The 20,056-nt window shown below is 38.8% G+C and overlaps 4 protein-coding genes across 4 annotated transcripts; 2 read left to right on the forward strand and 2 right to left on the reverse strand.

The window, feature by feature from the left end:
• The first annotated feature begins 4,162 nt into the window (after positions 1-4,162).
• LOC111213409 (beta-galactosidase 8) lies at positions 4,163-9,097 on the forward strand. Its single transcript, XM_022715161.2, has 20 exons — positions 4,163-4,382; positions 4,473-4,834; positions 4,964-5,059; positions 5,146-5,258; positions 5,380-5,446; positions 5,535-5,627; positions 5,728-5,871; positions 5,954-6,042; positions 6,115-6,220; positions 6,321-6,408; positions 6,513-6,631; positions 6,723-6,887; positions 6,959-7,161; positions 7,251-7,360; positions 7,440-7,540; positions 7,629-7,742; positions 7,825-7,926; positions 8,010-8,221; positions 8,309-8,648; positions 8,736-9,097. Exons 2-20 carry the CDS (start codon positions 4,670-4,672, stop codon positions 8,841-8,843), a joined length of 2,535 nt encoding a protein of 844 aa, XP_022570882.1. The 5' UTR covers positions 4,163-4,382; positions 4,473-4,669; the 3' UTR covers positions 8,844-9,097.
• Positions 9,098-13,204: 4,107 nt separating this feature from the next.
• On the reverse strand, positions 13,205-13,714 carry LOC125585850. Its single transcript, XM_048755552.1, has one exon. It carries the CDS (start codon positions 13,712-13,714, stop codon positions 13,205-13,207), a length of 510 nt encoding a protein of 169 aa, XP_048611509.1.
• A 414-nt stretch (positions 13,715-14,128) lies between these two features.
• On the forward strand, positions 14,129-17,963 carry LOC125585447 (zinc finger CCCH domain-containing protein 24-like). Its single transcript, XM_048754517.1, has 12 exons — positions 14,129-14,737; positions 15,075-15,167; positions 15,252-15,452; positions 15,546-15,618; positions 15,691-15,823; positions 15,899-16,052; positions 16,137-16,343; positions 16,461-16,637; positions 16,732-16,866; positions 16,962-17,057; positions 17,150-17,457; positions 17,555-17,963. Exons 1-12 carry the CDS (start codon positions 14,216-14,218, stop codon positions 17,799-17,801), a joined length of 2,346 nt encoding a protein of 781 aa, XP_048610474.1. The 5' UTR covers positions 14,129-14,215; the 3' UTR covers positions 17,802-17,963.
• On the reverse strand, positions 17,940-18,981 carry LOC111213410 (alpha carbonic anhydrase 8-like). The gene has a single exon (XM_022715162.2). The coding sequence runs from the start codon at positions 18,606-18,608 to the stop codon at positions 17,955-17,957; it is 654 nt and encodes a 217-aa protein (XP_022570883.1). The 5' UTR covers positions 18,609-18,981; the 3' UTR covers positions 17,940-17,954.
• Between the last annotated feature and the right edge of the window lie 1,075 nt (positions 18,982-20,056).

Raw genomic sequence — 20,056 nt, forward strand, 5'->3', positions numbered from 1 at the left:
AAAACGGTTCGAATATAGATACGCCATAGAGGACGAACTAGAAGAAATGAAGCGGAGAAAATTTTCTGGATGGATGTTTACTTATGTGAGTGCTTTAAACAAATTAAAATATCATTTATCACATATTTATACTAATTCACATTTATTGATATAACATATATATGTGCTATTAATATAGGTGTCTGCTGGTTTGGTCAGAGGTGAAACATTTGACGATTGGATACGCGAGATGGTCGTTGGACCAAAATTTGTTGTGAAGTCATATCCGAGATTTTGTACTCGAGGATATGCATTCACAACTCATAAGTGGAGACGTTCGAGTACGACTTATGATGCTGGCGTTTGTTCTGCATCAGGAGATGATGTATACTACGGACACATACAAGAGATTTTGGAAATCAAGTATTTGGGCATGGTTGGATTGCGCTGTACTGTTTTCTATTGTGATTGGTACGACAACACTCTAGATCGAGGTGTGAGAACAGATGCATTTGGTGTTACATCAGTAAATTCGAGGCGAAAGCTGTAATATTATGATCCTTTCATTCTTGCTTCTCAGGCCGATCAGGTAATTAAATGTTAATTATTTAGAATGATTCATCATCATGTGTATTAATTTATAATTTTACTAATAATTTTATAAATGTTACAGGTTTGTTATATCAAGTACCCCCGGGTAAGGAACAGAGATGATCCATGGGTTACTTTTACTCATATTTTTAATCTTTAATATAAATTTTCTACTAATTGTGTTTTTTTTTCAGCAAGAATTCAACTGGAATTCCGATGAGACGCTCTTTATCTATCACCACTTCGTCCATAAAGTTATGGACAACTATGGGAAGCAGATCCACGAGTGGAAGAAGAAGTGGGAAATCAACAAGGTTGTTTTTAATTTATTAAACAATTTTTTTAATTTATTAAACTATTTTTTTATTTATTAAACTATTTTTTTTTTTACTAAAAGGTCCCAAAGTCGATAAACAACACGGTCTGGACGGAGTTGTGTGCGCATTGGGATAATGAAGAGACGAAAGAAAATTCTTTCACCAACTCCAACAACCGCATGAGCGACCGTAAAGGGAATGGCGTCTTCAAGCATAACTTGGGTGCTCAATTTATTGCCTCTCTGGGAGATCGCATGGTAAGTTCAGTCGCTTTTTCTTCAATTATTTAAGTTTTGAAATTTTAATTTTTGTGCATTTCTTCTAGTTTCTAATGTTTCTTTAATTTATGTTTTTTTCAAGGCGGAAGAAAATGATGGCGAGCCGGTTGATGATCTCGCCCTAATGAAGACGTATACCAACAAGAAGACCGACCAGATTGATGACGGTCTTGTGAGGGAAGTGGTCACCCTGGTCCAAACTCAGGTGCAAGACGAAGTGTCTCAGCTTCAAACCGAGGATGACGATTCGACGGCTTTGACCAACTTGTCCCGGTTTCGAATCAACGAAATCGTTGAATCCGTAAGTTCTTTTTATTAAAGTTCAATTCATTTATTTCTTGATTTAAATTTGGCTATTTTCCATTTCAGTCGGTTACAAAGAAGAAGGGACGTTTGGTCGGTTTGGGTCGTCGCACCCGGTCGGTTCCTCCTTCTTCTGCACCACTGCCCTTTGTTGATCCAGAAGTACTTACGGCTCAGTTGAAAGACAAGGATGATCGCATATCTTTGTTGGAGACCCAGATGGCGGCTCAACAGGCGGACTATGAGGCACATAGGAGGCTGAACCAGCAAATGATGGAGATGATGCAAAGGATGTACCCGAACGAGGTGTTCCCGAACGTGCCAGACCCGTAGTTTTTTTTTTTTTCAAAAACTCGGAATGTTTTATTTTTATTTGTACAACTTTGAATATTATATAATATGTTTTCAATTTTAATTTTAGTTTTATATTTTCGAATTTAAATTTCAAAATTTTATTTTTAAAAAAAAAAATATTTTTTTTTTTAAATTCCGAGGAAATGAACCCTCGGAATATACCGATGGACATGTTCCTCAGAATATACCGATGGACATGTTCCTCGGAATATACCGACGGACTAATTCCTCGAAATATATCGAGGGACTCGTTCCTCGGAATTTTCCGAGGGCTCTGTTCCTCGGAAATTCCCGATGAAAATTCCGAGGAACATTTCGTCAGAACTTCCGAGGATTGGACCATCGGAAAGTCCATCGAAATATCCCGAGGAAGTTCTCCCTCGGTATATTCCGAGGAGCTTTCCGACGAACTGGTGGTCCTCAGAGTTTCCTCGGAAATTTGTTTCCTCGGAATTCCGTCGGAAATTTCCGAGGGATTTCCGAGGAAAAATGAATTTCCGAGGAAAAATGAATTTCCGAGGACTTGTTTCGTCGGTATGTCGTCGGAATAACGTTATTCCGACGACGTACCGACGATTTTTATGTCGCTGTTTTCTTGCAGCGGTGAGGTGATAATTTAAGTCGTTGGACCCAACATTATCTGGTGGTGAGGTGATATTGTCACCACACACCAGTAACACTACTCACACACACGATAAGCCTATAATTTATGTTACTTTCTATTCGAATTATGACCTGATAATAACCAACATTTAATCATTACTGGGATTGGCTTCCTTATCAAAATCTTGTGGTGGTATTGATTTTGTCTTAATTTGTTTTTGTTTGACACGTATTAAAATTTAAATAAAAAGAACTAAAACTACATATGAACATGAGTTGATCAACTCGTACACCTAAATGATTCGAGGTGTAAACGCATGGACTGTGACATGGTATCATAGTCACGGTGTTACTTATCTTCCATTTGTGTAAAATTAGAACTCTTTGTATATGGTCTATCTATAATATTTTGTTTTATTAGAAATAAATGATGGTAGATTTTGTAAGTATTCATAAAAATACAGTGCATACAAAATATAGTGCAACGAAAACTAAACTGAAAATATAAGTGTATGCACTAGATAAAACAAAATAAATGCACTAGATAAAATGCAGTATGACTGTTAGTGCATACAACAATGGCCAAATTTAAATCAACATACTGCATGTTGTTGGAAAAAAAACTTTGGTAGCAACTTTTACATTTATATTTTCAACAAAACTTCTAGTTTAAATTGGATAAGAGACTCTTATGTTCTTATCATTAGAGTTTTGTAAAGCTGCAACTAGAATGCATTTTTTTTTAATTAAAACTTTTTGAATGTTTAATTCATGTGCATTTCAAAAATATTTCACCAGTTACAATTAAAAAATGGAATGCGTATTCCATTTCATTCTATACCATTCCAAAAGAAAATTAACTACCATTTAAAAAATCATTCCAAATCAAAAACGTTTTGGAATAAGTGGAATGCAGATTCAATTCCATTAAATTCCAGGAATAATAATTCCGATCATTCCATATATTCTTTTTAGTTGTTACCAGTTACACCCTAAATCATATGCAATACTGCAAAAAATAGAATTAATGGAACAAAAAAGAATGGAATTATAGGAATGAAATACTGCAAAAAATAGAATAGATTTCATTCCATTCATTCATGAACAAATTTGTTATGAAATAATTTTCTTTGTATTTTTATATAATTATTTTTGGAATTGGTGGAATGACCATTTCATTCCATTCATGGCAAATGATAAAAAAAATTGTAGAATTAATGGAATCAACCATTCCACGTCATTTCATTCCAAAATATTATAATTCAGTTACACCCTAAATTATCTAAATATACAATAACAACGTGCAAATTTGTTGATAATAAAATAAAAACCTTTAAACTCGAATACTTTGAATAGTCGCTTTATTCGAACTAAGACTGCTAGATCTTTCCGTAGAGAGTTACACTTTGTTGGTTGTTCTATTCCGGTCTGGTTATCCAGACCACCTCAAGTTTAAGTAATAGAATAGCCTTTTTGACGTCAAAAAAAAAAAAAAAAAAAAAATAGTCGCTTTATTCGAACTCAAAACGGGCAAGGAAGGCCTCGTAAGTTATAGTTAACATCTTTCTTCGTCCCATCATTTTCCGGTGACTTTCTCGACCAGTAACCACCACGTGTCTCCCTTCTTTCAAACTAATAAATCACGGGTCCACTGTAACAGACAACTCTGAGAAGCACTGGATCGTTGCCCACCCTCGCTCTCTTTCTCTCCCAACAACGCCTTTATATAACTTGCTTCGTGCCTAGGCTACTATAAGCGCGTCTTCGTCACTCTACAAAACCTTAATTAAACTTTAATAACTACATACTAATCCCTTTTTTTATTAAACCTCCCCCTCCCCCGCCATTATTCTCAAAGAAAATCCAAACGACGACGACGATGCAAAACGTATACGCATAGCTTATCAGTCACCTGCGTAACGCCATTTTTTCTTCCCTAGAATACGCAAACAATGCGGTAATAATCAGAGCTTATCCATATAAATCATCAAGAAAGCAATCCAATGTCTATCTTCTAATCGAATATTTTTTTTATAAATCTGTGTAGTTGATTGTCATCGGAAGCAAGAAGTAGAAAATGCAGTAACACAAAGCGGCAAAGCAACAGCTGAAGCGAAAAAAAAAAGAAGAAAAAAAGCAAAAGAGGATCCTTATCTGTTTCTTCAAGCCATTTTCTAGCTTATATATAGATTCCAAAAGGAGTAAATCAAGAAATCGTATCGATCTTGAATAATTGCAGCGAAAATGGTAAGAGGAAAGAAGGTGGAGATTGTTTCTCTACTTGTTCTTGTGATAGTGATGGCCGCAACGGCGGCAACTGTGACGTATGACCACCGTGCTCTTGTAATCGACGGGAAAAGGAAGATTCTGATCTCTGGCTCAATTCACTATCCTCGTAGCACTCCTGAGGTAACTACACTGTTACACATCTATACATACATACGGCTACGTATATACATAAATCTTACTTATAATAATATATTTTTAGAAATTTGTATTTTTTTTTTCTGAACTTTTATTTTTGGATATTTGGTGTAGATGTGGCCAGACCTTATACAGAAATCAAAGGACGGTGGCTTGGACGTTATAGAGACATACGTGTTCTGGAATGGTCACGAGCCTGAGAAGAACAAGGTCGGTTCTGTTTTGGGTTTGTGCTTTTTGATTCTTTTGTCCGAACTCTATTTTTTAATATTTTTGGGGTGAAATTATTTTTGCAGTATAATTTTGAAGGAAGATATGATTTAGTAAAATTTGTGAAGCTTGCTGCTAAAGCTGGTCTTTATGTTCATCTACGAATTGGTCCTTACGCTTGCGCAGAATGGAATTACGGGTAATAAAATGTGGTTTTCTTCTGGATACCACTCTGTTTTTGATTAATTTTAGGGGTTCTATTAAAAATAGTTGACTGAGTCACTTTTCTTCTTTTTTAAATGGGGGATTTTGTGGAACAGAGGTTTTCCAGTGTGGTTGCATTTTGTTCCTGGAATTAAGTTTCGAACTGACAATGAACCATTTAAGGTATAGTTAGCTTATTTGTGATTGTCTTTATTTATTTCTTCTTGTTTATTATGTGAACAAATGTATGATGGTTTGTATGTGTTTGCAGGCGGAAATGCAGCGGTTCACTGCCAAGATTGTTGATCTGATGAAGCAAGAAAAGCTATTTGCATCGCAAGGAGGCCCAATCATTCTATCCCAGGTTTATTCTGTGAAGAATTTTTGATCACATTACTACTTGTAACATTTCTCATGATTTTCTCAATTGTTTTTTTTTTTGTTTTCATGATTTTGGATGTCAGATTGAGAATGAATACGGGAATATTGATTCAGAGTATGGTGCTGCTGGTAAAAGTTATATGAAGTGGTCTGCTTCTATGGCTCTTTCACTAGACACTGGTGTACCCTGGAACATGTGCCAACAAGGAGATGCTCCTGATCCCATTGTCAGTTTCCTGAACATTCCACTAATTTCCTTAAATATGTAAGTGTTTGATTGAAACATTCTTAATTTTTTTTTCTTGGTAGATCAACACATGCAACGGTTTCTACTGCGACCAGTTTACTCCCAACTCAAACAACAAACCTAAGATGTGGACCGAGAATTGGAGTGGATGGTGAGTCTCTTGGTTCTTTACTGTACCTGAGTTTGCATTTAACTCACTTTCTTGTATATCTGGGACGACTAGGTTCCTTGGTTTTGGAGAACCTACCCCTTACAGGCCAGTTGAAGATCTTGCATTTGCGGTCGCACGGTTTTTTCAACGAGGTGGAACTTTCCAGAACTATTACATGGTAACTGAATTTGAAACATAAGAAGCCAATTGTTTTCTCTATTATGTTTTACTTTCTTGTTACAATGTTTACTTATTTACTTTGGTTTTGTCATGTTCAGTATCACGGTGGAACAAACTTTGAAAGAACAAGTGGAGGACCCTTAATCTCTACTAGTTATGACTATGATGCTCCCATTGATGAGTATGGTGAGGACTCTCCACCACTGGACATGTCTTTCTTTTCTTCTTGGATCTGTAGTTGTCTGTGAATTTATCTCTTGATGTTGATTTTTTTTTTGTTGTTGTTGCAGGACTTCTTAGACAGCCAAAATGGGGACATTTGCGAGATCTACACAAGGCTATCAAGCTTTGTGAAGACGCCTTGATTGCTACTGATCCAAAAATTACTTCGTTAGGTTCAAATTTGGAGGTAACAAACAACAATAAAACTTCAATGTCACTCCACTTCTTGCAACATTCTTTGATTGAATCATTTCACATTATATGATTTGACTTCACAGGCAGCTGTATACAAAACTTCAACTGGATCATGCGCTGCTTTTCTTGCAAATATCGGCACACAATCTGATGCAACTGTGACTTTCAATGGCAAATCATATCGCTTGCCTGCATGGTCCGTTAGCATCTTGCCGGATTGCAAGAATGTAGCTTTCAACACAGCAAAGGTCTGTTTCATTAGAATGTCTTTAAACATTATTCCACATGGCAACTTCTGATACCAATATTGAATATGTAGATAAACTCTGCCACCGAGTCTACCACATTTGCTCGTCAATCATTAAAGCCTGATGGTGGTTCATCTGCGGAACTAGGATCACAATGGAGTTACATTAAAGAAACTATTGGAATATCCAAGGATGATGCATTCGTGAAACCTGGATTGTTGGAGCAGATTAACACTACAGCTGATAAAAGCGACTACTTGTGGTACTCACTGAGGTATATATAGTAGGCCTGAGCCGTTTTCTTTTTAAAGACCTTCTCTTCTTACAAAAAGCAGAGGTTTTAGCATGTATTATGTAAAACAGGATGGATATTAAGGGCGATGAGACTTTCCTTGATGAAGGATCTAAAGCCGTCCTTCACATCCAATCCATAGGCCAAGTGGTGTATGCTTTTATAAATGGAAAACTTGCAGGTGAATATTACTCTTTTAAGTTTTCACAAGGAGATGAAGTGAATATTGCAACTGAGTAGCATTGATTCTTGGTTTGTAGGAAGTGGAAATGGCAGGACGAAGATTTCTTTGGACATCCCAATTAATCTTGTAACTGGGAAGAACACAATTGATCTTCTTAGTGTGACCGTAGGGCTTGCGGTAGGTTCTAATCACCAAAACATTACTACACAAAATGTTTATACAGGGCATGAATGACTCAACCTATTTAGCTAAACTTATTCCTCAGAACTATGGAGCTTTCTTTGACATAATTGGAGCAGGAATCACCGGTCCTGTGTCACTTAAAAGCGCCAAAACTGGTAGCTCAATGGATTTGTCATCACAGCAGTGGACTTATCAGGTATGTTGCATTTTGATCAACGACAAGAATCTATTGTCATACCTCTTACTTTTTTCAAGTTGTAACGGCGGTTGATTTATAGGTAGGACTCAAAGGGGAAGACACAGGATTAGGAAGTGGAGATTCTTCTGAATGGATTTCAAAGTCTCCTTTGCCCACTAGCCAGCCACTAATTTGGTACAAGGTGAAGATAATATCTTGTTATGCTTTAAAGAACTATTGTATTTTCTTGTCGCCCTTCTAACAATATCTTGTTATGTTTCTCAGACAACATTTGACGCTCCTTCTGGGAGTGATCCAGTAGCGATAGACTTCACAGGCACAGGAAAAGGCATTGCGTGGGTGAACGGACAGAGCATAGGTCGGTACTGGCCGACCAGTATTGCACGAGCCGATGGTTGCGTAGGGTCATGCAACTATAGAGGAACCTACCGCAATAACAAATGTCTCAAGAACTGTGGAAAACCTTCGCAGACATTGTAAGTACAAAACCATCTTACATCTATCTCAGCTGATTCGTTAAACCTGAGTTATATAATAACGATATCCATTGTTGGTTTGTACAGGTATCACGTGCCTCGCTCGTGGATAAAACCAAGCGGGAACACTCTTGTTCTGTTGGAAGAAATGGGTGGAGACCCGACGAAGATATCGTTTGCAACTAAACACACAGGAAGCAACTTGTGTTTGAAGGTGTCACAGTCTCATCCAGCTCCTGTGGACACATGGACTTCGGACTTCAAATTCTCAAACAGAACCAGTCCGGTTCTTTCGTTAAAATGTCCCGTCTCCACTCAGATGATATCTTCTATAAACTTTGCAAGCTTCGGTACACCCACAGGTACTTGCGGTAGTTTTAGCCACGGCCGGTGCAGTAGCGCCCGATCTCTCTCCGTCGTTCAAAAGGTTTGTTTACATTTAATTTGTTTCTTCTCTGTCTATGACTTTGACTACTTCCTATTTATAGTTGGAGTTTTTTTTCATGTGTGGCAGGCATGTGTTGGATCAAGGAGTTGCAAAGTTGAAGTATCGACGAGAGTCTTTGGAGAGCCTTGTCGTGGCGTCGTCAAGAGCTTAGCTGTGGAAGCTGCTTGTGCATGAGTTACATGTTCCTTTTACCTCCGCAGATTTGATATGAAATGTAATTGTTTAAAATAAAGCAAATGAAATGGATGATAATATGAAGTCGTCAATTCAAATAAATTTGGCAGGAATTAAAGTTCTCTGCTGGTTGCTATTGTTACTCTAGAGTGTAGACACGTTACAGTTTACACAAAAAATGTTGTATCAAGATACTTATTAGCCATAACTGATTACTACTTGAAACTTTCTCAAGATCAGTGAACTTCTATGAATCCTTTGCTCCTGGAGTTAAGCAAACAACACTAAGAAAACCAAAGACCAATTTAGCTCAAATATAGACGGCGTAACACTCGCAAATCTAAATGACAAGCACGAAAAACTGAAAAAAAAAATCATGTGTTCCGATCAAATGTGAAAAAAATAGACACTGACACGAGCATAACCCGGTCACAAGAGAAGAAACCAGCAATGTCTATGACTAAGGTGAAACCAAATTTTCTTTTTTTACAAATTTAGAGGCCTATTTATATAAAAAAATTTGCAGGCTTGAGGCGAATGTTTTATCCGATTTGGCGCAGGATCAGCCTTGTCTAGAGCATTGGACTGAAAGTCTCTGAATATTCACTTGATTAACAATGTACAATGGAGGGCGTATATAAGCCATTTACAGTTTGAGAAGATCCCTATAATGTGGGAGAGAATCATGGAACTGAAATATGCGTAATGGACTAATTCAAATAGCAAGAATATCGGCATATTCTTTCACCTTCCCGCGGTATGATCGTTGGCGCAGCGGACGGTCAAACTGGATCGAAAGTCGGTGAAGGGAGATGTCGGAAGGCCCTTAGTGAATATGTCTGCGTATTGGAGCGCATATGGAACGTTAATGACCTTCACCTGACCCAATGCAACCTTTTCTCTGACAAAATGAAGATCAATTTCGATGTGTTTAGTACGTGTTTGACTGGGTTCAAAGACATGTAGACCAAGCTAATGTTATCGCAAAACACAAGTGTAGCTGTGCAAAGGGGACAGTGATGTTCGAGCAGGAGGTTCCGTAGGAAGCAAGTTTCTGCAACAGCGTTGGCAATCCCTTTGTACTCTGCTTCCGCACTTGATCTAGAAACAGTTTGTTGACGTTTCGAGGACCAGGAAATGACATTGTCGCCGAGATACACGGCATAACCGCAGGTTGATCGGCGAGTATCGGGGCATCCAGCCCAATCCGCATCTGAGTATGCAGTTAGAGTGTTGAGTGAGGACTTGAATATTTGAAGCCAAGAGGGCTGGTGCCTTTGATGTATCGTAGGATGCGACGTAAGGCACTCATGTGCTATGAATGGCGACGGGTCATGCATGAATGGCGTAGGCTATGTCAGGGCGTGTGAAGGTGAGGTATTGAAGGGCACCTGCGAGACTTATGTACTCTGTTGGGTTCTTGATTCGATCACCTGACTCAGCAGACATTTTGGAATTGACATCCACAGGCGTTGATACCGGTTTGCAGTCAGACATACCCGCTCTAGCTAGTATCTCAGTTGCATATTGCTTTTGTGAGACTAAGACGCCTGACTTGTTGTACTCCACTTTAATGCCGAGGAAGTAGCTGAGACGTCCCATGTCTGTAATAGGGAATTCACGTTTGAGTTGTGTTATGATAAAAGACCTTGTGAGAACGATATCGTCTACATAAAGTAGTAAGTACACAAGTCCACGGTCGCTGCGATACACAAAGAGAGATGGATCGCATTTGCTTGACACAAACCCCAGACTGGTCAGATAAGAAGCAAACCATGCATTCCAAGCACAGGGTGCTTGTTTTAACCAATAAAGAGCTTTGTTGAGCTTGCAGACATGGTGTGGATTTGCTTTGTCGACGAAACCAGGGGGCTGATGCATATATATCGTCTCAGAGATTGTGCCGTGGAGGAAAGCATTTTTTACGTCGAGTTTCCTCATGTCCCAATCTCTCGAAACTGCAATGTTAAGAACCGTCCTTATGGAGGCCAGCTTTACTACTGGCGCAAAAGTCTCATCCTAGTCTACTCCAGCCTGTTGAGTTTTGCCATTGGCGACCAAGCGAGCTTTGTGTCTCCTGTGGATTCCATCTGCATCATATTTATGCTTGTACAACCACAAAGAGTTAATGATGTTAGCTCCATAAGGTCTAGGTACTAAACTCCAAGTCTTATTTTTAATCTGAGCATCGTACTCGTCTGTCATAGATGGGTTCCAGTTCGGATCAAGTAAAGCTTTTTGGTGGCTCGTGGGAATTCTAGACAAAGAAGAAGTATATAAGGAAAAAAATTTCTTGGGCTTATGAACCCCAACCTGACTCCCCATAGTCATCCTCTGGACCGGTATTGGAGGTTGAGAGGGAGCGTTATTTGTCGTCGCAGGTGTTGGTTTGGGAGGAACAGAGACTGACTCGGTTGGCTGAGGTGCTAGGAGAATATCCTGGAACACTTTAGAAGGATTATCTGTTTCTAAGAAATCAAACACACGAGGATTAAGAGAAACTTTTTCTGCTTTAGGAAAAGAATTTTCATCAAATACCACATGTCTGGAAATGATTATCCTATTTGTTTTCAAGTCCAGACACCTATAATCCCTGTGATGAAGAGGGTATCCAAGGAACAAGAAAGGAGTGGATCTTGGTGATAGCTTGTTTGTGGTAGAAGTGTATATTCGGGAAACAAAGGCAACCGAATATTTTAAGATGAGAGTAAGAAAGAGATTGATTATATATAACCGAGTGTGGAATTTTGTTACCCACAGAAGCAGAAGGCAAGATATTGAGGACATGAGCAGCGACATGAAGTGCCTTCGTCCAATAGAAAGGAGTAAGATGAGATTGGAATAGGAGTGTCCTGATCGCATTATTGAGAGTACATATCATTATTTCAGACTTTCCATTTTCTTGAGAGGTATGGGGACATGAGAATCTGAAAGTTATGCCATTACGAGCAAAATGATCATGAAAGAGGGAGTTGTCGTATTCACCACCGTTTTCACACTGGAATGATTTGATTGGAGATTTGAATTGGTTGTTGACATAAGCCGAGAAATGTAAGAATTTTGAGAAAACATCGCTCTTCTTGCGAATTGGATAAACCCATAATTAATGTGATAAATCATTAAGAAAGAGCACATAATAGCGACAACCACTAATGTTGGGAACCGGTGAGGTCCATACATCAGAATGAATGAGATCAAAAGGTTTATTGCTTTGAGTGATAGATTTCTGAAAAGGAAGTTTTATGTGTTTCCCAATTTGACAAGCATTGCAACAAAATGACATTTTGTCTTTATTACATGAAATGAAACCAGAAGAAATAAGAAGATTAAGAGCATTGTTGTTCGTATGAACAAGACGCTTATGCCACGTTGAAGGAGATTCTTTGGTGATAGCCGCAAGTGCCATTGATTTATTAAGATGAGAGGGCACTGGGTAGAGATCACCTGTACTGTCACTGCGGAGTAAGAGTTTCCGAGTTTCCAGATCCTTCACGGAAAAGCCAAATGGGTCAAATTCAACAGAACACCGATTGTCGGTGGTGAAACGACAAACAGAGACAAGGTTTCTAATAATGTTAGGAGCAATCATGACGTCTTTTAAATGTAAAGGACGAGTCTGAGATGGAATAATGGAATTGCCAGAAGAAGATATAGGTATAGACGAACCATTACCGACCATGACAGACCTTCCGGTGTTCGTATTAAAAAAAAAGTGAAGTATACTTGACGATGAAGCTAAGTGTGCGGTTGCACCACTGTCCATGAACCATCCATGTTGTGAAGGGTCCGCTAGCGTCATTGTATTGAACGCCTCCGCAAAGTCCGTAGTTGGCACGAGATTGGCGTCAGTCAAGTGGGCTTGAGCCGGAGCAGGACACTGAGCTGGTAATGTATAGGGCCGCGGAGCATACTGAATGTGAGGAGGCATTTTCCATGGAGCTGGTGATTGTTGTGGCTGCTGCGACCAGTTGTTGAAGCCGTACCATGGTGGTGGAGAACCCCAGTTGTTGTAGTTGGGACGCTGATGGTAGTTGTTGTTGTTGTAGCGTCCCTTGTTGCGATTGCCTCGTCTGTTACCACGACCTGAGTTATTCCTCCGATTGTTGTATTGTTGAGGCGCAAGGTTGGGCTGATCTGTAGCTACAAGCACCGTTGAAGAAGAAGAATGATCTTTGTGAGTTGCGGTGACTTTGTGGATCTTTTTGAGGTGAGACTCCTCCATCTCTAGCATGTTCTTCGCGCCATCAAATGAGGGAAATGGCTTCTGGTGTTTGACCACATTCAGAATGTAGTCAAATTTGTCGTTGAGACCATTCAACATGTACATGACAAGCGTCTTGTCCGCTACTGGGGCGTTTAGGTTAGAGAGCAGGTCGGCAGTGGACTTGTTGTTGACAGTACTCGTTAATGGATAGTTCTCCGATCTCCTTGTTGCGAAGGTCGTTGTCCAGTTGCATGACTCTAGCTTCTTTATTGTTTCGGAATTGATTCTCAATCCGAGCCCAAACGTCGTGAGCGGTTCCACCTTTCTTGAAAGTGGATTTGAACAGCGGCTTAGCAATCGTTCCATACAGCCAAAGCTTAACAATCACATCTCGCTTGTGCCAGGCGGCGTCGTTGTCATCAGTCGGGGTAGAGCTTCCATCAAGATGGCCGAGAGCATCGAAGGTGAGGCAGTGCATCAGGAACAACTCCCTCCACGCATCGTAGTTGCACTCGTCTAGATCAAGGACAAGCGGTATGTGTGTCTTAATGTTCGTAACTCCGTAGGCTCTCTCGGTCGTGGTGTGTGGGGCAGCCGTCGATGGCGTAGAAAAGCAAAGGTAGATTACGATAAAGAAAAAGAATCGGATCAGAGAGATGGCTCTCATACCATAAAAGTCTCTGAATATTCACTTGATTAACAATGTACAATGGATGGCGTATATAAGACATTTACAGTTTGAGAAAATCCCTAACATATGGGAGAGAATCATGGAACTGAAATATATGTAATGGACTAATTCAAATAGATATTCTTTCGTGGACAACTATCCTGTGGGGACAACGCTTCACACAGTAAGAGCAAATAGGACGAGACATATGTTACTATGTTACAACAGTAATCCAGCACTGCTCTTAGTTACAAATCCTCTTTAACTCTCAGGAACAAATGCTCAGCAATTACCTTATTGGCCCTGCCGAGTGTTGTTGTTGGTTAAAGTCGCCTTAACTGAACTAGGGTAATTAAAAGAGTCACGGTTGGACCGGTCGGTTCAATTCGAGTTTTTAAAAAGGGTTTGTGGTCTGAATCTAATAACATTTGGTAACTCCTCACACTTCCAACTAAAAACCCTAACCGTTTCTCCATCGTCTCTACAAGCCCACTTCAAATGACGTCATCTTCAGTCGACGAGCTCCCTTCCGCCGCCGAAACCCTAACATACCAGATTCCATCCGACACCACTCCCATCGACCCAATCCCATCTTCCAATGACGTCGAAGCCGTAGGGGAGAAACGTAAGCGCGACGACGACGACGACGAGAAGACCACCAATCTCGAATCCTCCACTCCTTCGCCGTGGTTCAAGACGAGCCTCTGCTCCTACTTCAGACGCCAGGGCTCGTGCAGCCACGGGGACGCGTGCAAGTACGCCCACGGCGAGAAAGAGCTTCGTCAGAAACCGGATAACACGTGGGATCCGACCTCCGAGCGCGGTAAGAAGGTGAAGATGATGTCGGAGAAATCCGCGGAGGAGGAAGAAGAAGTGGGCGACGTTATGTTCACGGAGGAGATGATGGATGATAACGATGGTGAAGAGGGAGGTGTTCATGATCTGTCGCTGAGTAAATGTTTGGTGCATTTACCTACCAAATGGCAATCAGATGATATCAAGACCTTTCTCCGAGAGCAGGTAAAGTCTCAGTCTTTAAGATCTCAAACATAACCTTTGAGATTAGTTCTCTTAAGTAAAGTTTTAGTCTTTAAGTTCTTAGGTTCTCAAACATACCCATTGATTAGTTCTCTTGAGTCATTTTTTTTAGTTTTTAGGATCGCAAACATAATCATTGATTAGTTGTCTTAGAGTAAATTTTTAGCCTTTAAGATCTGATACATAGCCCTTGAATTAGTGTTTTTTTTTTTATAGTAAAGAATGATATTTTAGCCCTTTTATTTAGTTTCTAGGTTAATGTTAGTGTAGTTGAATAGATCTTTGTATAGATTGAGTGACTGATTCATTCATTTCTTAGGGAGTTGAATACAAGTTTGCGAAGAAAAGACGAGGAATGATGGTTGGTTTCCTGACCTTTGAGAATGCAGAACAATTGAAAAACGGCGTCGAGGTGCTTTTCTTTCCTTTGTCGAGTTTTATCGAGATATGAGTTTTCTCTCTTTTTGCTGTTTGAAAGTCTGTTGAATATATGCAGGTTTTGGAAGGCAAAAATGTGAATAACAAGAGTTTGAAGATTGCTAATGTCCTTCCCCGTACATTCGACAAGAACGGAGCGAAGAATCCGGCTGCTAAACTCAAAAGCGCCCGCGAAGCCGTGACTCCCTTGGCAGACCTGTCTTACGCGGACCAGCTTGAACAGAAGAAGGCTTCTATCTCGCAAATGCTGAAAAAACTTGTCAGGAACTTTCTCATACTCTCTTTCATATCTTCTGCGATTGCTTTTAGTAGCCTCATGATTTTTTTTGTTGGAAATGTATTTTATTGGCAGACGAGGAATGCGCGTAAAGCTTGTCCTAATGGAAAATCACTTCCAGAATGGGTCCTTCAGTCTAGAGAAATAGGTAATAACACTATACTTTTGATCTCCATTTTGATTGGATTAGACTTTTGATTCATACGTTAAATCATTTTAGGTGGTCTTTCATGTAAGCTCGAGGGCATTATAGAATCACCGCTTGTGAATGGTTACAGGAACAAGTGTGAGTTCTCAACTGGATATTCCGTTGAGGGGAAGTTAACTGTCGGATTCATGCTCGGAAATTTTAGGTATATACAGTACTTTCTTCTCTGAGACTTTGTTTTCATAGTCATGGGAAGAACTAATGCAACATCTTTCACCAGTGCGGGTGTAACAGCAGTGGAGGAAGCTGTGAACTGTCCCAATATCTCGAAACTTGCTTGCCGTTACGCTTCGATCTTTCAGAGTTTCTTAGAAAAATCAAGGCTCCCTGTTTGGAATAGGTTTAAAAGCTGTGGGTTCTGGCGACAGTTGACGGTATGTGTATTGCTGTTGTGTTATATAGCTCTAGCATGACTTACCTAATTCGGTATTTGTTTTCACCTGGCTCAAACGTATTAGGTTCGAGAAGGGAGCAAACCTGGTGTGGTTTCAAGTGATGAAGATGCCGATTCAAGAATTGCAGAGGTTATGCTTATGGTTCAGGTTTGTTCTACGGATACTGACGAGGCAGAAGTGGCGACTGAGTTTGAACAAATGGCAAAAGCATTTGCTGAAGGAGCTAGAGCAAGCTCTCCACCTCTTCCTCTCACTGTATTAGTTGTTCAAGTAAATTACTTATCCTTTCTTTATTAAATCCAAAACAAAAATTGTAGAATACACTTTTAGTATCTCTCTATAGTCCAATTTTATCATTTTCACTATATCTGTGGTTTCTTTGCTCAGGATCACGTAGGGATATCAAACGTTGCACCACCAGATTGTCCACTACGGTTGCTGCCTATTCCAGTGTCAGATAATGGAACACATCAGGACCAATCCACCAATGTCTTGACTGAAGCTCGGATTCACGATCACATCAACAACCTTCGGTTCAGCATATCCCCAACAGCGTTCTTTCAGGTGATAATTGAATCTTCAGGGTCGATGGATCTTTAGGATGATTTGGTGAAAGTGGTGTTGGTTGTTGTAATAGATTTCGAAATGATTGATCCAGGTTAATACATGCGCCGCGGAGAAGTTATATTCACTTGCCGGAGATTGGGCTGATCTTGGTCCTGACACTTTGCTCTTTGATGTATGTTGTGGAACCGGAACAATTGGTCTTACGCTGGCACATCGTGTTGGCATGGTAATACTCAATCCTTTCGTTATTGCTGATATGGTTGAACAAAACTATGAAAGTGGGTAGGTTCGGTTACTAAACATCTTTGGCTCTTCTTACAGGTGATTGGCATAGAAATGAACGCTTCGGCTGTATCAGATGCGGAGCGGAATGCAAAGATCAATGGCATAAGCAACTGCAAGTTCATATGTTCAAAGGCATGTGTTTGACGATAACATATGTTGGTTTCGTTTATCTTAATCAATGGTTCTTCTTCATGGTGGTGATTCGTTGGCTTTAATTTTTACAGGCAGAGGATGTGATGAGCTCTCTACTTACAGAATACCTAGATGTGTCTGAAACTGAAGAAGCCAAACCTCTAAGTGGTGATCTTGAGAAACAAATTTCCTCAGCAGAAGAAATCTCAAACTCAGAAGATGCACCTCCTGCAAACATTCAAGAAGTTCAAAAGACTGAGCAGAAGGACTCCTCTGAGACGGAACGATCTACAAAACGACAGTTCAAAAACGTAGTTGCTATAGTGGATCCACCTCGTCCTGGACTTCATCCAGATGTAATCAAAGCCCTGAGAACCCATCCACGGCTGAAGACGCTTGTGTTAGTTTCCTTCTCCCAAAACACTTAACACAACTCAAGTTACTTTGTTTATGTATCCTAACACCAGATTATTTTTCAATGGCATTGGTACTAACAGGTACATATCGTGCAACCCTGAAACGCTAGTGGCAAACGCAATAGAGCTTTGCACGCCGTCTTTCGAGAAAACGGGTCAGGAGAACAAAGGCTACCGAAGACAGAGCAAGATGGGAACCGCCGCTTTGGCTCGACACAGAGCCAAGAAAATGCCTGCTTCTGAGCCTTTTAAGCCTGTCAAAGCCATGGCCGTTGACCTTTTCCCTCACACCGACCACTGCGAGATGGTAATGCTACTCAATAGGTAATAAAACTATTTTTTTTGTATAAGAGATGACAAAGATTCATCATGTATCACCAAATGCAAACATCTATTGTGGTTTTTTTACATTAAAACAAAACACAATGTAAGGATTTTTTAGTATATGTTCTTTTTTCAAAAAGACAAGAGAGGAGGCTTTTTAAAGAAACTCTGATTGGTTAAAGTAAGTGTAACGAGCCCTGGCTAAGTTATCTTGTCGTTTCTTGTAAATAAGAGCTCCGATTGCAATGGCTCCAACTCCAAGTAACGCTCCAATGACGATCCCTGCTTTCTTCCATCCACTCATCCCTCTATCTTCGCCTTCCTCTTGCTCGAATTCACCATCCTCGCTTGCTTTGATGTCTTCTGGTTCACCCTCTTCCGCGGGCGCAGGAGATGGGGTCGGAGAAGGGAAATTCTCTGTCTCCTCCTCTGAATCATCATCGGCATCATCGTCTGATGGAGCAGGAGCAGGTGCTGGTTCAGGAGATGATGGAGATGGGGAAGGAGGTTCCTGCTGAGGAGATGGTGGTGGAGAATCTGGTGATGAAGCTGGTGGCGGAAGGGGAACCGCTTCTGGTGATGGTGATGGTGATGGTGATGGTGACGGTGACCGTGATGGAGATGGTGAGGGAGAGGAATGTGATTCTGGTGAAGAAGAAGACGGTGGTGGAAGAGGAGAATGCGCTGGTGCCTCACGTTCCGGTGAGGTAGCAGCATGTGATGGAGAGTCCTCCTGTGCACGCGAGAATTCGACATTTAGGAGACACAATGATGGAATGACAATGAAACATAGCATTTTAGCCATGGCCATGGCGTTTTGATTCGATCTTTAATCGTTTTTTATATAAACTTCTGAGTCAATTTTGGTCGTATCAAGACGTCTCTTGTAAAATGCCGTTGGGAGAATATGTTTTCTGGCTTTGTATGCCTCTTTGAGAGAGGGAGAGAGCTACGGAGAACCAGGAGAGGGAGAGAATGAATGGGGGAGAAGATGCATCAATACATGTTTCTAATGTTTCTGTCATATTATACAGCTAACAAATTACTCAAATAGATGTATGTATTTTAATGATATGTCATTTTTAGATTTTGTTTAATTAATGATGTTGCTACCATACCATGTCGAATGAATTAAGCTCCTTCAATAATATTCAAAACTAGGTTAAAACTCGTTCTTTGCCATTACCCTTGAATATTATATATATAAATTCTTATATGTATTATATGTTTTTACATATTACGAAATAATAAATATATATTGAATAATTAAAAAACCACTAGCATTACATATACATTAAATTGGTGCGAACATATAAATAAATTTTATTAATCCAAACAAATTTTTTTATTTAATAAGATATATAATTAAATTTAAATGATATTAACATATATAATTTTTAATATTAATATCTATTAAATGATGCTTTCTATTTATATGTTTTTTGATCAATTTTATTTTTATAGCAAAAACTTTAAATTATTGATAACAAAATTTTTATTGTGGGATTAATAGTTTTATTAATTATATTTTTTTAAAAAAATCAAGTTGTCAAGTTCAAAGCTTTTATCAAAAAAAAAAATATATTTCAAAGAAAATTTTGAAATTAAAATATATATGTATTTTATATAATAGATAGTTTAATTTGAAACGGTATATATATATATATATATATAGCTTTTAATCTTAATAACTATTAAATGAGACTTTCTATTTATTCGATTTTGTAATCATTTGTATCTTGTCATAACAAAAATTTTAAACATAGATCACAAAATTTGAATTTGAGATTTTTAACAGTTATAATAATCTATAGTCGTTTTTAAAGTTCAAAATATAATATATACAGAAAAATCTAAATTTTTATTATATGGTTAATGTTGTTTAATTTATTTTAATAGTTTAAAATTAAACAAATATGATAGAAGATAGACTAATTTTTAACAAATCTTTATTATTCAAAATCATTAATTATCATATATACTTTAACCTCATTAGAAAATTATGTAACTTTTATTTAAAGAAATAATAAAAAATATTAATAATGAATTTATGGTTAGTTTAATAAAAAACTTATTATATACTCCCTCTGTTTTTTAAAGATGCACATTCTAGATTTTTCACATATATTAAGAAAACTCTTAAATATGCATTGTTTTTTGTGAATAACAATTTTTCATAATTTTTACCCAATAGAAATTCAATAAACACCATTAATTTTTTTGAAACTTACAATTTTTCATAAAATCATACATTGAAAA

The sequence above is a fragment of the Brassica napus genome, chromosome C4, assembly GCF_020379485.1.
Source record: "Brassica napus cultivar Da-Ae chromosome C4, Da-Ae, whole genome shotgun sequence".
NCBI classification, from domain to species: Eukaryota; Viridiplantae; Streptophyta; class Magnoliopsida; order Brassicales; family Brassicaceae; genus Brassica; species Brassica napus.

Coding starts and splice junctions, on each gene's coding strand:
- LOC111213410 (XM_022715162.2), bottom strand. CDS start 18,608: ATGGCCATGGCTAAAATGCTATGTTTCATTGTCATTCCATCATTGTGT.
- LOC125585447 (XM_048754517.1), top strand. CDS start 14,216: ATGACGTCATCTTCAGTCGACGAGCTCCCTTCCGCCGCCGAAACCCTA. Junction 15,619..15,690: donor CCTTCAGTCTAGAGAAATAG/GTAATAACACTA, acceptor AAATCATTTTAG/GTGGTCTTTCATGTAAGCTC. Junction 16,867..16,961: donor TGGCACATCGTGTTGGCATG/GTAATACTCAAT, acceptor CTCTTCTTACAG/GTGATTGGCATAGAAATGAA.
- LOC111213409 (XM_022715161.2), top strand. CDS start 4,670: ATGGTAAGAGGAAAGAAGGTGGAGATTGTTTCTCTACTTGTTCTTGTG. Junction 5,628..5,727: donor GCCCAATCATTCTATCCCAG/GTTTATTCTGTG, acceptor TTTGGATGTCAG/ATTGAGAATGAATACGGGAA. Junction 8,222..8,308: donor GGAAAACCTTCGCAGACATT/GTAAGTACAAAA, acceptor TGGTTTGTACAG/GTATCACGTGCCTCGCTCGT.
- LOC125585850 (XM_048755552.1), bottom strand. CDS start 13,714: ATGAGAGCCATCTCTCTGATCCGATTCTTTTTCTTTATCGTAATCTAC.